Source organism: Rhinolophus sinicus, chromosome X (assembly GCF_036562045.2).
Source record: "Rhinolophus sinicus isolate RSC01 chromosome X, ASM3656204v1, whole genome shotgun sequence".
Taxonomy (NCBI): Eukaryota; Metazoa; Chordata; class Mammalia; order Chiroptera; family Rhinolophidae; genus Rhinolophus; species Rhinolophus sinicus.
Genome location: NC_133768.1, coordinates 11,147,622 through 11,163,811, shown reverse-complemented (window position 1 = coordinate 11,163,811; position 16,190 = coordinate 11,147,622). Strand labels below are relative to the sequence as shown.

Below are 16,190 nucleotides of genomic sequence, written 5' to 3'. Positions count from 1 at the left end.
ACTGCCGACCCAGTTGTTTAATGCAAACATCTAAGCCATATTCCTCTTTTCCTCGCCTTCCCACATCAAATGCATCAGCATAGCCTGTCAGTTGTACCTCCAAAGGATAAACCACTGGGATATAAATTTCATCAAGGGATTGCGTTTTGTCTGTCCTGTTGAATATATTCTAAGGATGCAGACAGTGGCTAGCACATAGTAGGAAGCAAGTATTTGTGGAATGAAGGATTGAATCTTGAATCTGACCTCTTCGCTCTGTTCCCATGACCAATACCATAGTCTACGCCACCAATATGTCTCACCTATATTTCTATCATAGCTTCCTAACTGATCTGCTGCTGCTACCTGACCCCACGGACTATCCACTCCATAGCCCGATATTTGCTATGTTGAAACTAACCAGTGGATTTTAATCAGAATAAAATCTGTTTCCACTGGTCTGCCAAATCTATACGAACCTGAAATTAGCTTTTCCTCCAACCTCATGTTTTACTACTTTGTCTTTCTCATTCGTTACCACCTGCTCTAATACTGCCTAGATTTTCCCCAGCTCTCCTTATCATAATAAGACTCACCGGGACTCTTGTGAAAAGTACTACAGTAATTCACAATGATCTCCCTGGAGACTCTGATTCATAAGGTTTTGGGGTGGAACACAAGAATCTGTACTTTTAACAAGCACTCCAGGTGATTCTTATGGTAAGATTAGATACAGATACAGCCGAAGGATCCTCCCCACAGCGTCCCAATTATTCAGAATTGAGAAGCAAAATGAAACTCATTTTCCATCTCTGGTCTAGGAGAGCGTGCAGTCGGTGGCCACCTATTATGCTGATCCAGGGAATTCTGGGAACATAATTTATGTGCCGAAGTACCCTCACATTCTAGTAAGATTTCCTGGGTGGCACAGTGACCTGAAACTTGTGCCACTTTGTGCTAGACTCCTGTGGACAAGGTTGAAGAAATGGTTATCACCAACAGGGAGGAGAAAATTGAGAAAGGCTGCGTGTTCAACACTGTACAACAAGGAGTGTGTCTATGTGCTTCCGTTTCCGCTTCCGTTTCCGTTTCCGTTTCCTCAGGCTGTGGCAGGACAAAATGTTCCTGAGAGGTAGGGAAGAGAAAGATGCCAGGTAGCAGCATACCAGCCCAGAGTATGAGCAGGAACATTGTAGATATAGTGAGAACTCGGTGAGCTTATACACGTACACAGTCGTCAGCCTAAGCGACATCTAAATCACAGCAAATGTTCAGCTGTACACCTAGGTATCTGCAAGCATTATGCTTCACAATGAAACATCTGATAGGATAGCATATAACTATGGCTTTACCAGCAGGTTTCATTTATCAATTTGGGGGGAGGGAGATTTTGAAAACAATCTCTCATCTCCTGTGTATAACATTTCAACTTCAGTATTGTAATGATATTGTTACAGGCACTAGCATTCTCTATATCAAAGGCCGTGTTTCTCTCCCAGCATCTGAAACTGAAAACAAGAGCAAGGCTTCTGGTGTCCTCTGTGAAATTGGCTTCGTTACCAGAGCAGTGCTTTCCAAATGTGTCTGTGCACTGGAATTACCTGGGGAGCTTCAGAAATACCGACTCCTTGCTCCATCCTGAGACTGGGATTTAACTGGTGTGGGGTGTGGCCCCGATTTGGGACTTTTGAAAGTTCCACAGGCTCTTCTAATGTGCAGGCAAGCTTGGGAACCACTGAACTGGAGATTTGGAGCCATGTATTTCCTACCTCAGACCTCTGGAGAGTGTGAAGTTTGGGTTTCTGCATTAAAGTTAAGTCAAGAGGATGAAGCCCATCTGCTTGGATTTATCAAGTTGCAATCAACATGGGAAGGAACCTTATTTACATAAAACCAGAGCAATTGGTGAACAAGTTAAAGCAGTTATGTATATACAGTCACACACACACACATACAAATTATCAATGTTGAACACAACAGCATTTTAAAGTAATTTTCTCAGATTGAGTATGTCTTCAATTCGAGTTGCCAGATAAAACACAGGGCTCCCAGTTAACTTTGAATTTCAGATAAACAACGACTAATTTATTAATATCAGAATGTCCCATGCCATATTTGGGACATACATGTACTAAATATTGTTTCTTGTTTATCTGAAATTCAAGTTTAACTGTGTACCCTGTATTTTTATTTGCCAAGTGTGACAACTCTGCCCCAATTTTAAACGACTGACCTGAGCAGTAATTCAGTAGAGTAGGACAGATGAGCACCACGCTTAAGCTTAGCTTCTTGCCCATTCTGTGCTCCTCTGTTTCCTGAATCCCATTGCCTGCTTCACTACCTCACGCTCTACCTGACTATGCGCCCTGAGGGGCAGCTGTACCTTGTTCTGCCTCTTCTGTCTTCTCCGCAGCCGCAGGAACTCCTTGTGCTGCCTGGAGACAAAATTCACTGCTGCATATTCCAGTAAAGCGGCAAACACAAACAGGAGGCACACCGCCATCCAGATGTCAATCGCTTTGACATAGGAGACCTGAGGGACGGAGAGAGAGGCGTCATGAAACTTGTGGGGAGACTAGGTTGCTAATGTTGTGAGCAGCGGAATAAGCTGATTTGTAGATTCTGGGCAGAGCAGTGAGAGGTACAGCCCTGCCCTCCCCGCCCCCACCACCCTGGGCCCTTGTTCCATCTCTCTCAGTGTAGCCCGCTTGCTAATATAGCCTCATCCCTGAGAATAGCTCCAAAGATGATTGCAAGAATTTCCTCGATGAAAAAAAAGAAAAACAAAACTTCAAGGTAAAATAGAGTGGACATGATTCTCGAAACTGCTCATTTCCTTTTATTTTTTCTTAACATTTAAAAATGAATATAATTAAGTTAATTCTAAAACTTGGATGAGAAATAAACTAGGTAGGGTCTTGGGCCCTTCAAATACCAATCTGTCATTTTCACTGATTTGTTGACCCTAACTGGCATGAAAACACATTTCATAAATGGTTTTAAACTCTCACAATTCAAGAATATTGAACCAAAATAAAACATCAGTGCTCTTGCCTTGGAAGGTAGCTATTAGGTTGGTGCAAAAGTAATTGCAGTTTTTGTAATTATTTTTAACTTTTTAAACCACAATTACTTTTGCACCGACCTAATAGTTAAGAAGCAAATTTGTATAACCCTTCAATGGTTGCTTGAGTATTTAGTACAACTTACAATTTGATAAAGCAGATTCTGAAAGCAAATACTTTTTATTTGGGACGGAAAGTGACCCTCATCTCACTCAACTTCCAATTATTTCTTTTTTAAGATAAGGGGGAAAATAACTAGATAAAGTTATAATCTATTGGACCCCAGACTACAAAGGATGCTTATCAAACTGCCAGCTGGATGTGTACTATCTAGTCCTAATTTTTAAATAGGGTTTCCTAATTTTTGATAGCTGACACTGAGTGCTTGCCAACCAGTATTTTAAGCACTTTAGGTGTACCAATTTTCTAACCATCACACAAACTGTATTACCCCCATTTTCTGAGGAGGAAACTGGAATACAGAGGGGTTATTACCCAAGGTCACAAAGCTAGTAAGTGGCAGAGCTAAGATTGGAATGGGGACCCAGTCTGACTAGTGGATTTACTTTCCGGATACACAGTTTGTATCTTGCATTTCCCTTTCACCTTTATAGTGAGCATTTCCTGTGTCATTTACCTTTCTTCTAAATCATAATTTCCAATGCTTGCATAAGGGTCCATACCATGATCAGTCAGTCTATATTATAAGACATTTAGGTGATTTTTAGTTTTAGTTTTTGCTACAATAATTTGGGAGCTATGAGCATTCTTCCCTCCAAATATTTGACTGTATCCATGATTATTTGTTAGATCAGTTTTTAGACTGGGATTATGGGAATAAATGATAAGAAAGTAGGCTGTTGACTTAGTCGCAGCACAGAGGATGTAAAAGCAGACTCCAGAGCAAGATGCCTCAGTTAGAAACACTGCTCTGTTCCTGTTGGTCTCTATAACTTTGCCAAGTTGTTTAACCTCTCTCTGCCCCCTTCCTTATCTGTATACCGGACAGTATTAGTACCTGTCTTATAGAATTATGTGGATAAAATCACTTAATATAGGCAAAGCACTTAGAATAGTGGCTGGCACAGAATAAGTGCTATGTAAATGTTCGCAATTATTTGGCTACATAAGGGTATGATTTTGTTAATGGAGAAATTTTGGAAAAGACAGAAAAATCAACAAGGAAAATAAAAGTCACCCACAAGCTTAATATATTCCAATTATTATTTTTAAGGCTACCCCCTTCCTTAAACTGTTTGTCTCAGTGAATCAGAACGACTTGTCAGTCCCACGTAAGTTGTGACAAAGTGGGCCAGTACTTTGTCATCTTTAGCACCGTGAATTATCACTCTTCTTACCTGGGATGCTGTTCTCATTCCTTCTGATTAACAGACATCTCAGAATCATTCAGGGCTTGGCTCAGATACCAATTCCCCTGGGAAGCCTCCCCAACCATTCTTGCTCTCTCCCATCTGGGTTAGGGCCACTTTTCTTTGCTCCCTTATCACTTTCTGTTGAACCTCTCTGCTGTTCTTTCTTAGTCTGCCCACTTCCCTAACCCCACCACTAGACTATAAGATCTGGCAAATAGTCAGTGAGCATTAGATATGTGGGATGGATGGATAAATGATTGAACAATGGGAGGAAGGATATATCTGGCCATCTTTCCATTTCTTTGCTTTAATTTAAATAATGGTGTACTATGTAACATTACCCACAATTGCATATATTTGATATTTCTAAGAATCAACTATTAGTGCATTTTAATTCTCTCGGCACGCCTAGCATTCCTGGAATGTTTCTTTCCTTAATAAGCGATAATTTGTCTTGTATTTGCTCTATTGTAATAATAGAACATTACCAATCACAGCATTATATTGTAATAATAGAATATTTAATTATAATAATAATTAAATCCTATTATAATAGAACATTACCAATCACAGCATTCCCAGTTATATATTATTCAGATGGCCCATAAATATTTTAAGACCCAATAATGAAAGGAATTTGCCAATGCCTGAGATAAGTCCATCCCAAGAGCTAAGTCCAATTGAGCTGACTGTCCTTCCTCCCCTTCCTAGTGTTTACAGCATTCAGTCATTTGTAAACCATTTCCCCATCTCGTTCTGGCCGTCAGAAGGCCAAGCACGTATTTGGCTTCTGTTATAGCTGCTCATAAATGAAGCCTTTCCGTCTCTTAATCATTTTGGTTGGTCTCCGAGTTTCCTCCAAATCACGAACATCTTTCCAGCATTGAAGTGCTGTTATTAAATGCATTATTCACAGGGATTGAGAGGGTGTTGTGAGACATCCATTACATACAGTGTGATGTCCCTTGGTGTTGGTCTCTCAGGGTCGAAATGTCTTTTTGTTGCTTTTACCCAGCTCTGATGTCAGATTCTCTCTCTTTGACTGCTAATCCTTAGATGTTTTCAGCTCACATCTTTCCATCACATTCTTTTTATGATTCTTGGGCTTACAGGATCCCTTCCTGAACTGCTTTACTACAATCTTGCAACATTTTTCAAAGGTAATTAAGCTCTCAAATGCTATTATGACTTGCAGGCATATTTAATTTAGAAAAATAAACCCTGCAGGCCTACTATGTGGAAGGTACTGTACTAGGGGGAGATGAGACAGAAGGTATAAGGATACGTAAGATACACAGCGATTCTTTCTAGGACTTCCCAGACTACACTCTAGGAAACCCCATTCTCACTGTGCTCCAGAAAGTATCATTCATATAGGTCAGGGAGCAGCACATTATGGCCTATGGGTCAAATCTGGCCCACCACATTTATTTATTTTATAAATAAAGTTTTATTGTACACATCCATACACATTCATTTACATGTTGTCTATGGCTGCTTTTGCACTAAAATGGCACAGTTGAGGCATTGTGACAGAGACCATATGACCTGCAAAGCCTAAAGTACTTACTATGTGGCCCTTACAGCAAACGTTCGCCAACCCTTGAACTAGACTATAGTGTTTGGTTTGTCCTGGGGTTGTAGCTCCTAGTGGCCCTGCTTGATACTAGAGAAACCCATGGTCTACTGAGGGAGACAGTCAAGTGAACATATAACTGATAGATGCAAAGTGGATAGCCCAATGTGCCCAAGTAGAGGAAAGATCAAAAGATTGATGGAATCTGGGGAGGTTGAACAGGAAAAATCAGAAAAGCCTTCATTCCTGGATGACGTGGCTTTTGACTTAGGAGTTGAGGAAAGCCAGGACTTTGATGGGTGGAAGAAGCTGTAAAAGCAAAGCCATGAAGATGAGAGACAGTAGGTGGGCTCGGGGATGGTTAACAACCCAGGGACCGGGGCATGCTGGGTACCTGGGAAGTGCATGGTGAGATGTGGGCAAATAGGCTGGGCCAGCACCTTGAAGGCCAGGCAGAGGGGTTTGAGTTTCAGACTGCTTGTAAAACTAACCTGATGATGGTTTTGAGGTGGGGGATTGATGTGTAAGTCCTTTTCTAGTAATTGTGAATTTCTTTGTTCCCAAAAGCAGGAGTCTTAGCAAAAGCAGACATTTTTCTTCCTTATAGAAATTTACTTCCCCTCCTCTTGCCATTCTCTACACAGGTCCGGTTCTCTTCCAAGCTTTCTAACATCTCTGAATCCTTTGCTGGATGTTGTTCTTTTTGTTATTTGTGTTCCTTGTACTCTTTCCTCTTCCGTTTTCACTTTTGTGTTCACGTCCTCAATGAATCCATCCACTCCTATAGTTTTCGTGTGTGTGTGTGTGTGTGTGTGTGTGTGTGTGTGTGTGTCCTACAGCAGAGATTGGCCAAGTTCTCATGAATCCCTTTTCCTCTTCTTGGGACACCAATAACCTAGATTTTCCAGTTCAGTTGGATCCCCAGTAGAATGTGGGCAGAAGGAATATATGCCACTTCAGGACCTCTAAAGTCTCCCACTGGGTACTTGGGACTTAATCCTTCTGCAGCCACCTTGGATGTCACCCATTTACGATGGCAGTGCCATAAAGTGGAAGAAGCTGGAATCCCTAAAAGACCCAGGGCCACGCACTCCACAGTGAATGAGAAAAAAACTTTTATTGTATTAAGCCACAGAGATTTCAGGATTTTATGTTTCCAACACTCTTAAATCCATCACTCAGACCTGACCTCTCGCCAGCATTCCTGTGCTAATTCTAAAATGCTTGCACTTAGCATTTGCAAAATCAAACTCATTAAATGCCCCTCCTTCCCACTCATCTCATTTGAATCTTTCTTCTCACTAGCAACCCTCGTTTCACCCTTGGTTCTTTCCTTGCCTTTATCTCTGATATTCAGTCTGTTGCAAAAGCTCACCATTTCTTTCTGCAAAGCACCCTTGGGTTTATTCTTTTGTCTCCATTCCAGAGATGTCATTACAACTCTGGCCATCAACACTTACACCTGGTTATTATGACAACTTCCAAACTGAACCCCATGTATTCAGTTCCTTCCCGTGGCACTTTATCCTTTTGCTTCTGCAAGATTAAATTTAAAACTCCAATTTTATTTTGCAACACACCTGCTTAAGAACTACTCTGGCTGCCTATTACGGGCTCTAGTATCCAAGATCTCACGCAGCATGTGTCCACCCTAGTTATTCAATGTTATTCTACTCTTTCCTAACACAAACCTTGTACTTTGTTTAAGCAATTCTACTTACCCCTGAGGAAGCCAAGTCCATTCCTACAGAGAATCCCAGTGTGTCTCAAGTAGGTATGATTTTGCAGCCCAGGGGACATTTGGCAATGTCCGGAGATAATTTTGGTTGTCACAACCAGGGGGAGGTGCTACTGGTATCTAGTAGGTAGAGGCCAGGAATGCTGCTAAATATCCGATAATGCACAGGACAGTGCCCACGATGACGAGTCATCCATCCCCAAATGTCAGTAATTTTGAGACAGAGAACGCTCCCACGCCCCAACTCAGGTATCAGTGTCCACTCCTGTGGTTTGCAGTTGGGAGTGATGATGCCCTAAGAGGACTTTCACAATGTCTGAAGATGTTTTTGGTTGTCCCAGCTGGGGAGCTGGGTTTTACCACTGACTTCTAGTGGGTAGATGCCAAGGATACTGCTAAACAGCCAACAATGCGTAAGATAGCTTCCATGACAAAGAATTGTCCCAGCCCCAAATGTTCATTGTGTTAAGGGTGAGAAATCCTGGTCTACACTCTTTTCCCAGCATAGCAGTTCTTCCTGTCTTTTCTATACCTGTGTATTTCCAGAGAATTTCTCAAGGAATAGCTTAAATTCCATCTCCAGAGGGATGCTTTCTCTGCCTGTGCTAGCCCACAGTGGTCTTACCCATCTTTAGAATTTGTAATGCACTTACAGTTAGGATCATCCAGTGTAGTATGCTTCATGCATGCGTGTTTTATCCACCCAACTGAAGGATAGGATACTTGGAGGATAAAGATACAGTAATGTCTTTTGTATCTGTGCCACCAAGGACAAATCTTTGTACATACAGTAAGTGCCCCATAGTTTCTGTTGATCGACACATTATTCAAACCATATACAAATTCAGATTCTTTTCATAATCACTGCTTTATATGAAGACTCAGCTACCAAAAGGAAAAAAATTAGCTTAGGTCTTTTAAAGCTGGTAGCTGATGATGTCCAGATTACTCTTGATTTATTTTCACTAAGGAAAAGAATGCTTATTATTCTCATGACTTTACAATTCATGTAGTTTACAAACATATCTGGTGAAAAAGTAGCGCCAGTTGAGTGGTTTAGGTTTTTGTGGTACTAAAGAAACGTTTAGCTGATACTTGAACAGATCAAGTTAGATAGTGGAGTTTAGCTCATTGCTCACTTGTGGTATCATGTTGACATTTCCATTAATGTAATTTCAACACTATCTGGGCATTAAAAAAAACTTTAGCAAGTTTTCTTGAGGCTATTTTTCATTAATTGTATATTCAGGTCATAGAATATATTATGTATATGTGTATATATATAATTAATAAATATTATATATATAATGGAAAATCAAGCCATGAATTTATTTACTTTAGTCCCATAATTTGTTTTTGTTTGTATTAAAAAACTATACCATTTCCTGTGTCATGAAGCCAGTTCATGGGTCAGGCCATTTTCTTTCTTAATTTACCTGTGGGTTGAGCCATATTCTACCTGGTGTTTCTCCCAGCACAGAAGAGTAGATCATCATTGGATAGGATTGCCTAACTGTTCCTACAGCTTGGATGCCCTCTCCAGCCCTCATGGGCAAGGCACTCCTATGCGACAATGTGCCAACTGAAATAGATCCTCATTCCAAGCCCCTAGGCTGACCCCAGAGAGCTGTGACATTCCTCCAGCAGCCAATCAGGGAGGATTGGCTACGAACATGTCTATTGAGAAGTTCTCTACAGTGGAGAAAAATTACACATGACTGATCAACCAAGTATTTTTAAATAGAAAAGCAACAAAATGAAATTTGTAGGGCAATCTCAAAATACTAAGGTAATTTTCTGTCGTTAAGCGGAATGCCCTTTCACACCCACCTGCTTGAGTCAGTATTTAATTATCCACCAACTGTGCATGGAAACCATTGCTAAACCAGAATAGCAGTTTTTTTCGCTCTGTACAGTACAATTTCTTTTTATCTAATTTAGAAGGAAAAATTTTAATTAACCCTGATTATTGCAGCTGCTGAAATGAAAGATACCTGTTGGTCACAGTAGACTGACCTGTGCTTCCATTACATGGAACAGAAGCCTTTATAGCTCCCATCAATACTATTATTCAGCACGATTAAGTACACCACCACCCTCTCCATTCTCATTTTATGGGAGAGAAAAATAAGTTTATTAAATGCATGTCTAAATCCTATACAGCTAGTCATCAACCAAGGTAGAAATGAGAATTCTGGCTTTGATTTTCCGTTTTGTCTCTTACCTACATTCAGTCACTGTAAAAATAGCCGAAAAAAATATAGACAGTTGAATGAATCCTAGTGCCAAAGATTCACGGTGTACAATTTTATCTTTATAATTCCACTGCCAACTTGCTATCTTTATTGCCTAATTAAAGAGCTCATATCTGCTGTTTAATGCCAGAAAAATCAGATGTCCTTGGCAGAGAGGGACAGTGGCAGCACTGACTACCTGGCCTACCCAGTGTCACCACTCCCACTCCATTTTCTCTTCATGTCTTACACTCTGGTTGGGTTTGGGGTAGTGAGTCAACACAACTCTTCTGAGGATGCTGTTTGCAGAAACAGCCATTGGGTGGCAGTGCTTCCTAGCCTGGTATCTGCAGGAGCCAACTAGTTACAAATGGTGCTCCTTAGATCACAACACTTTCATCAGGACAGGATCTGAACAACCTTAGGGGACCACTTAGCTTGTTGGTTGTTGGGTGGCACACAGGCCTCATTAGCTGATATTATTCCTCTCCATTATGGGGGTCAAAAAAATTCAAAGTAGCCTGCCAGAGCACACTCCCCATGTGAATTTTGTGAGTGGAGAAGTAAAAGAAGGGTAGAAGTACCAGTCTCAGAATACCTGAGGAATACTGGTGATATGGACCATTAGAGATACCATTGGTATAATCTGCATAAAGGTACCCTCCTCCCCCAGTGTCAGCCTTCTACCAATGCAGGCACCTGGGGGAGGAAGCCAAGACGAGGGGGGTGTGGCATCTGGAGGAAGGGGAGGAAGCAGGCCTGGGGCATCTTCTCCCCTGTGCTGCATCTGCCCCCTGTGTCACCACATTCTCAGCTGACGGATAGGAATGCTGATTCCTTCCCTAGTCTCCTTCCTGTGGCTGCACCTTCAATGACAACACAAGTGCAGTATATTGCTTCTCAAACCAGAGCAGGAGTGAGGAGGGAGAGGGAGCCGGGAGCAAATTGCCCAGTAGTGTAAAAACAAACAGAATGATGAAAGGGGCCAATTGGATTATCTTAGTACTGGAAAGACAAGCACAGGCTTTGGGGGATAATCAGCCGATGTTCTACTCAGTAGAGATTTGTGTAGTCAGTGCGTGCACACACGCATGTGTGTGTGTGTGTTGGGGGTGGGTATTGGGAAAGAAAGGAAGCAAATGAACAGCTTTGGGGCCAGGCCAACTTGGATTTGAATCCTAGCCGAATGGCCAGTGAACTTGGGAAAATTACTTAACCTTTTGGAATCTCAGTTTCCTCATATTGAAGTAGGGCCCAAGGATTCCAGTGTCACGGGGTTGTTGAAGGAGTGAATAAAATACTTTATATTAATCTTAACACTCATTTGGCAGATTGTAGATACTAAGTCACATTGGTTTGCCAGGGATGAGCTCTTGAAAACATTGCATAATTCGAAACTTGAGTAATTCAAGGCAATTTTCCCTAGAGCGAAAAATGTAAAGTAGAATCAGTTGTATTTCGCGTTCTATGCATGCAGCAAGACTGTTAGTGTTTTTCTATTGCCCTAGTTCAAATTCACATGAGTTAAGTTCACATAAAATGGAACCTCGTTGCAGCGAGTACTCCTGTATGTCAGGGGGGCTGAGCTATGCTGTTACAGAAACAAAACAAAACAACAAACCACCACCACCATCAACAGGAAGCTTGCAACAAGACAACTCTATGAGTTGTCTCCATATATATACACACACACACATATATATATATACATATATATACATACATATATATACATACATACATATATATATATATATATATATATATATATATATATATATATATATATACATATATATATAAAGAAAACTGAGTTTACTCGTTAACTTTGCCAAGATCACACAGAGAGAGTGGTTGAGCGGCTATTCACGTCTCCTCTGGCTTGCCACCACACTCTGGGATTTTCTGGCCTGTCGACCCCTGTGGAAACCTCCCTCTCTGGGGAGTGAGTCAGGAGAATTTCTCAGAGACTGTGGTTTCATCAGCTGACAACATCTGATGTGAGAGGTGAGAGGTAAGAAAGAGCATGCCATGGGGTGGCAGGTAAGAAGCAGCAGTGCAGTTGCACCTGCAGCCAGGCAGATACTATGAAAACGAATGATTAAAGCTGACCAGCTAATCGCACTGTTCTTCGTTTGCTGTCTGAGTCAGCACCAAGTGCTGTTTGCACTTCTTTATTTACTGCTCCCCTCCCCCCCACCCCCAGGCTCAAATGTCATACTTGTGAGCAAGGAAGGAAGGAGGGAAGTCTAATGAAAACAGTCCAGTCTTGTTCTTTGGACTAAGGCTGAGTAAAAGGCCTTGGAATGACGGAGAGGGCTTATTGTGATGACAAAGGTTTTTCTCCTGCTTCTCATCTGGGCTTCCCCAGAGAGGGGGCTTCATGGGAGGCGGAGTATGGAAAAGCGGAGGAGTCCCCACCTCCCAGGCTGGGCCTGCTGACATGACTTCCAAGTTGGCTATGCTCCCTAGAGCAGATGGGGCCAGATCAGGAGGGCAGCACTGGCCAAGCCTCTCCCCGCCAAGCATTTCTGAAACCCAGAACTTTATCAGTGAGTGGGCAGGCCAGTGCCAAGTGAGGGTGTGTAGGCTCTTCACTGTCCCACAGCAATCATGATGGTGTGTCCTGAGTCTGAGATGGCCGGTAGGTAGGTAAGATAGGTAAGGAATGGGTGATTCTGGGCTACAAAACGGTGGCAGCCTTTGGAAGCCCAGTTCAGTGATAGAGAAGCCATTTCTTCAAGAACACCTAGAGTCCTGTGAGGACTCCGGGGTACAAAGAGACTTCTCCAGGTGCTAAGCTTCGCCACTGTGCCCCTGAAGCCTCTGAGCACTGCAGTATTGCATCCTGGGAACAAGGACAAGTGTTTCTTTGGTGGAGGGCCAAAGAATATTTTGCAACTGAGAATATAGCATGAGATAGTTACTTCACTGAGTGGCAAAGTCAGTGGTGGCCAAGAAACTTGACCGCACCACCCCTTGCCTGTGGCCTGGTTCCGCATCAGCTCTGTACTTGAATGTGAGCTCACAAGTGGAGGCAGCAGGTTGGTGAGGCTTCTCCATGAGGCCACCCTGACAGAAACCGTCCCTCCTTCGCATGAGACCCTGGGCACTCATGCCTGGTGCGTGCTAACCTAAAGCTCTTGAAGCGAATCAGCTACCTACTGTTTCATAGCATCCAAAGTAAGGTAAAAATGGACAGATTTCAGGCCCCCATCGTGCCCCACGTTACGTGTGGGGAGGAGGAAACAACAAGCGGAGCTGCAGGTCAATCCAAGGTTGGGAATTCATGTGGTACTAAAGCCTCTGGCTGGGCTGGTGATTTCACTTTTTCTTACTGTAAATGAACGAAGATCCGGCCTCCACAGTGACCATTTCCTGTAGCTGAGCAGCATTTTGATGCAAGGCATCTCCATGCCTTTCTCCTCACCACTAAAACCAGAAGCACAAATCACCCACTAATAATTACATACTTATTTGCAGTAGATATTAGCCTGCAGGAGTCTGTTACTAATTAAAAAGGAATCCTATGGCCTCTTGAATAAAATGACACAAATAGACGTGCAAGCTCTCTGAAGAAATGAAAAAGGCCGTGCCATCAGGAGGCATTACTCTATTTCAGTATGGAGGTGTACTGACTGCTAAAAAAAAGTTGTAAATGCGAAAAGATTTTGATTGGGCTCATTGAACACATCAGTTTCTAATATATCACTTGCACATATCTGCTTCAGAGACTTTAGATGAATCTGAGTCCCTTGGTGGAAATCAATCCTGTAGGATTCTATAAACTAGGAGGAGGCAGCAGGGCTGTGATGGAGAGAGCTGTGAGGTTATGCCAGCGCTGTGGGTCTTGGCTTTGCCACTGGCCGACTTGGCCCCATCGCTTCACCTTTCTGGGCTTCAGGATCCTTTTTGAAAATATACAAGGTTTCTGCAGTTCTATGATTCTGTGACTCAGAGGAAAGAGAAAGTGATGAGAGAGGAAACTAAGTCAGTAGCAGGATGGGGTCCGAGTCTCAGGGTGACCGCGACCGTGGGTCCCAGCACTAGCCTTCCGGCCCTCTGCTGTGCCTTCAGTGTCATCCAATAATGCAAATTCATTGAGTGCCTCTGTGTGCCAGGCAGAACTTGCCTAAAATGATGAATTCCTTCCTTAGAAACAAATTGTACTGATGAAAAACATTTACATGTATAAGACTATTTGTAGCAGATGCACTGAGTTCACCGGGAGATTTAGTGGGAAAGTCTCCTGTAAACCATCAGCAATTCACACCAAGCCCTTGTGCCCCTCTGCTTTTCTGCTTAAGAGATTTTTCTGGCTCTTGAATAACTTTCTCAACTTGCATGCAAGGAAGCCTAGAACACTCCCAGGGGGAGGCCTCAGCCATGAACGGGTGGGAGTTGGTGTATAAAGACCCCCGATTTCTGGTTATTTGGTGGGACAAGTCTGATGAGAATTCTGTATGGTTTTTCAGAGGATCCCCAGCAGGACTGAACCCTAGTTGCCCTCCATGGATGGTAACCAATTGAGTAATAATACACTTGATTGGCTTTTCTCCTTTCCTTGGTTACGCTCCACACACTCTCACTTGACCTTTCTGAGACTATATTTCAAATGAACTATCTGCATCTAAATACCTGTTGTAGAGTCTGCAGTTTACTGAAAGAAATGACTCAAACCCAATATGAGGTCAGGGAAGGCTGACACAAAAATGATGTGTGCCTCACCATGCACCATTCAGAATAAGGTTGGCAAACAAGCCACACATCCTCCGAAAAATTCCTTTCTTATTGACAAGATCCCTATATCTGGCTGGTTTGCACATCAGCAGTGAGAATGGGGTGTCGATATGGTTCAAAAACTAATCTGATGAGGTAGCTATGAAATCAATTTGGGATCTATATTACTCATGTAATTTAGCACCCATCACTTCCCTTTTTGCTCTGCACAGCTAGTTTTAGATGGATGAAATTAGAATTATGTAACTATAACAAAAACGAACATTTCCTATCTAATATGATGCAAGAATTATTCAGCATATACCAACCCCCTGGGGTCAGGGAAATAACTGGAGCACCTTATTTGCAGAAACATCATATAAATAAGCTGTTCCATGCTAGGTATGAAGTTTCTTAGGGAGATTGAGTCCCAGTTATATTTTGAGCCTCTAAGGATGTAGAAAGTATGAAGGTACAAATTACTCCTGTTGACAGGACATCAATTTAAAATGTTAACAGCATTACACTAAAAGATCAATGCAGACTTAGTTGGAATAGTGCATGGGAGGCCGCCTTCTAAAATGGCTCCCAGTGATTCCTACCCTGTTATTCATACCCTTGGCTCCTTCTCTAGTTGGGGCTTCAAGTGTGCCTGCACTCCCAGTTGACACCTTGATTTTAGCCTCCTGAGAGACCCTGGGACAGAGGTCCCAGTTAAGTTGTTCCTGGAAACTGTGAGATTAAAATGTTGTTCTTTGAGCCAGTGAGTGTGGGGGGAGGAGGGTAATTTGTTGTGCAGCAATAGATAACTAATAAATGTCATCTCTAGGAGAGGGAGGGCGAGAGCTGAGAGACAAATTGTTTACTTCGGGCCTCACGAACCCAGAAGTTGGTTAAAATTTGTTGGTTTATTTTTGGACTTTTTAAAGAGCAAAGTTTAGTTAAAAATAATAGATAAGCTATCTGTGAGGATAATTAATCAGTATAAGAGAATAAGAACCTTAATATAACATAAGGAACACAGTCAATAATATTGTAATTATGTATAGTGTCACATAGGTACTATATTTATTGGGGTGATAGGTGGGAGGGGGTTGGGGAGCTGGGTGAAGAAGGTGAAGGGATTAAGAAGTACACATAGATAGTTACAAAATAGTCACGGGGATGTAAAGCAAAGCATAGGGAATATAGTCAATGATATGGCAATAACCATGCATAAGGCCAGGTGGGTAGTAGACTAGTCAGGGGGGTCACTTCTTAAATTATATAAATGTCTATCCACTATGCTGTACACCTGAAACTAATATAATATTGAACGTCAACTGTAATTGAAAAATTAAAAAGGGGATGGGGGAAAGCTAAAGGGGAATAAGAGGATCAGATTTCCAGGTATAAAACAAGTGAGTCATGGGGATGTAATGCACCGCATGGGGAATATAGTCAATAATATTGTACAGCGTAGTACAGTGTCAGATGGTTGCTGGACTTATCATGGTGATCACTTCT

General features: G+C 42.1%; 1 protein-coding gene across 3 annotated transcripts in view; it reads right to left on the bottom strand.

Annotated features, from left to right (window-relative positions):
* GLRA2 (glycine receptor alpha 2) overlaps positions 1–16,190 on the bottom strand; it is a 191,444-nt gene that overhangs the window by 31,867 nt on the left and 143,387 nt on the right. For all 3 annotated transcript variants that reach the window (XM_019746238.2, XM_019746239.2, XM_074323744.1), the window contains one exon: positions 2,363–2,512. In XM_019746238.2, the coding sequence (XP_019601797.1) occupies positions 2,363–2,512 (150 nt within the window). The remainder of the gene's footprint in view (positions 1–2,362; positions 2,513–16,190) is intronic.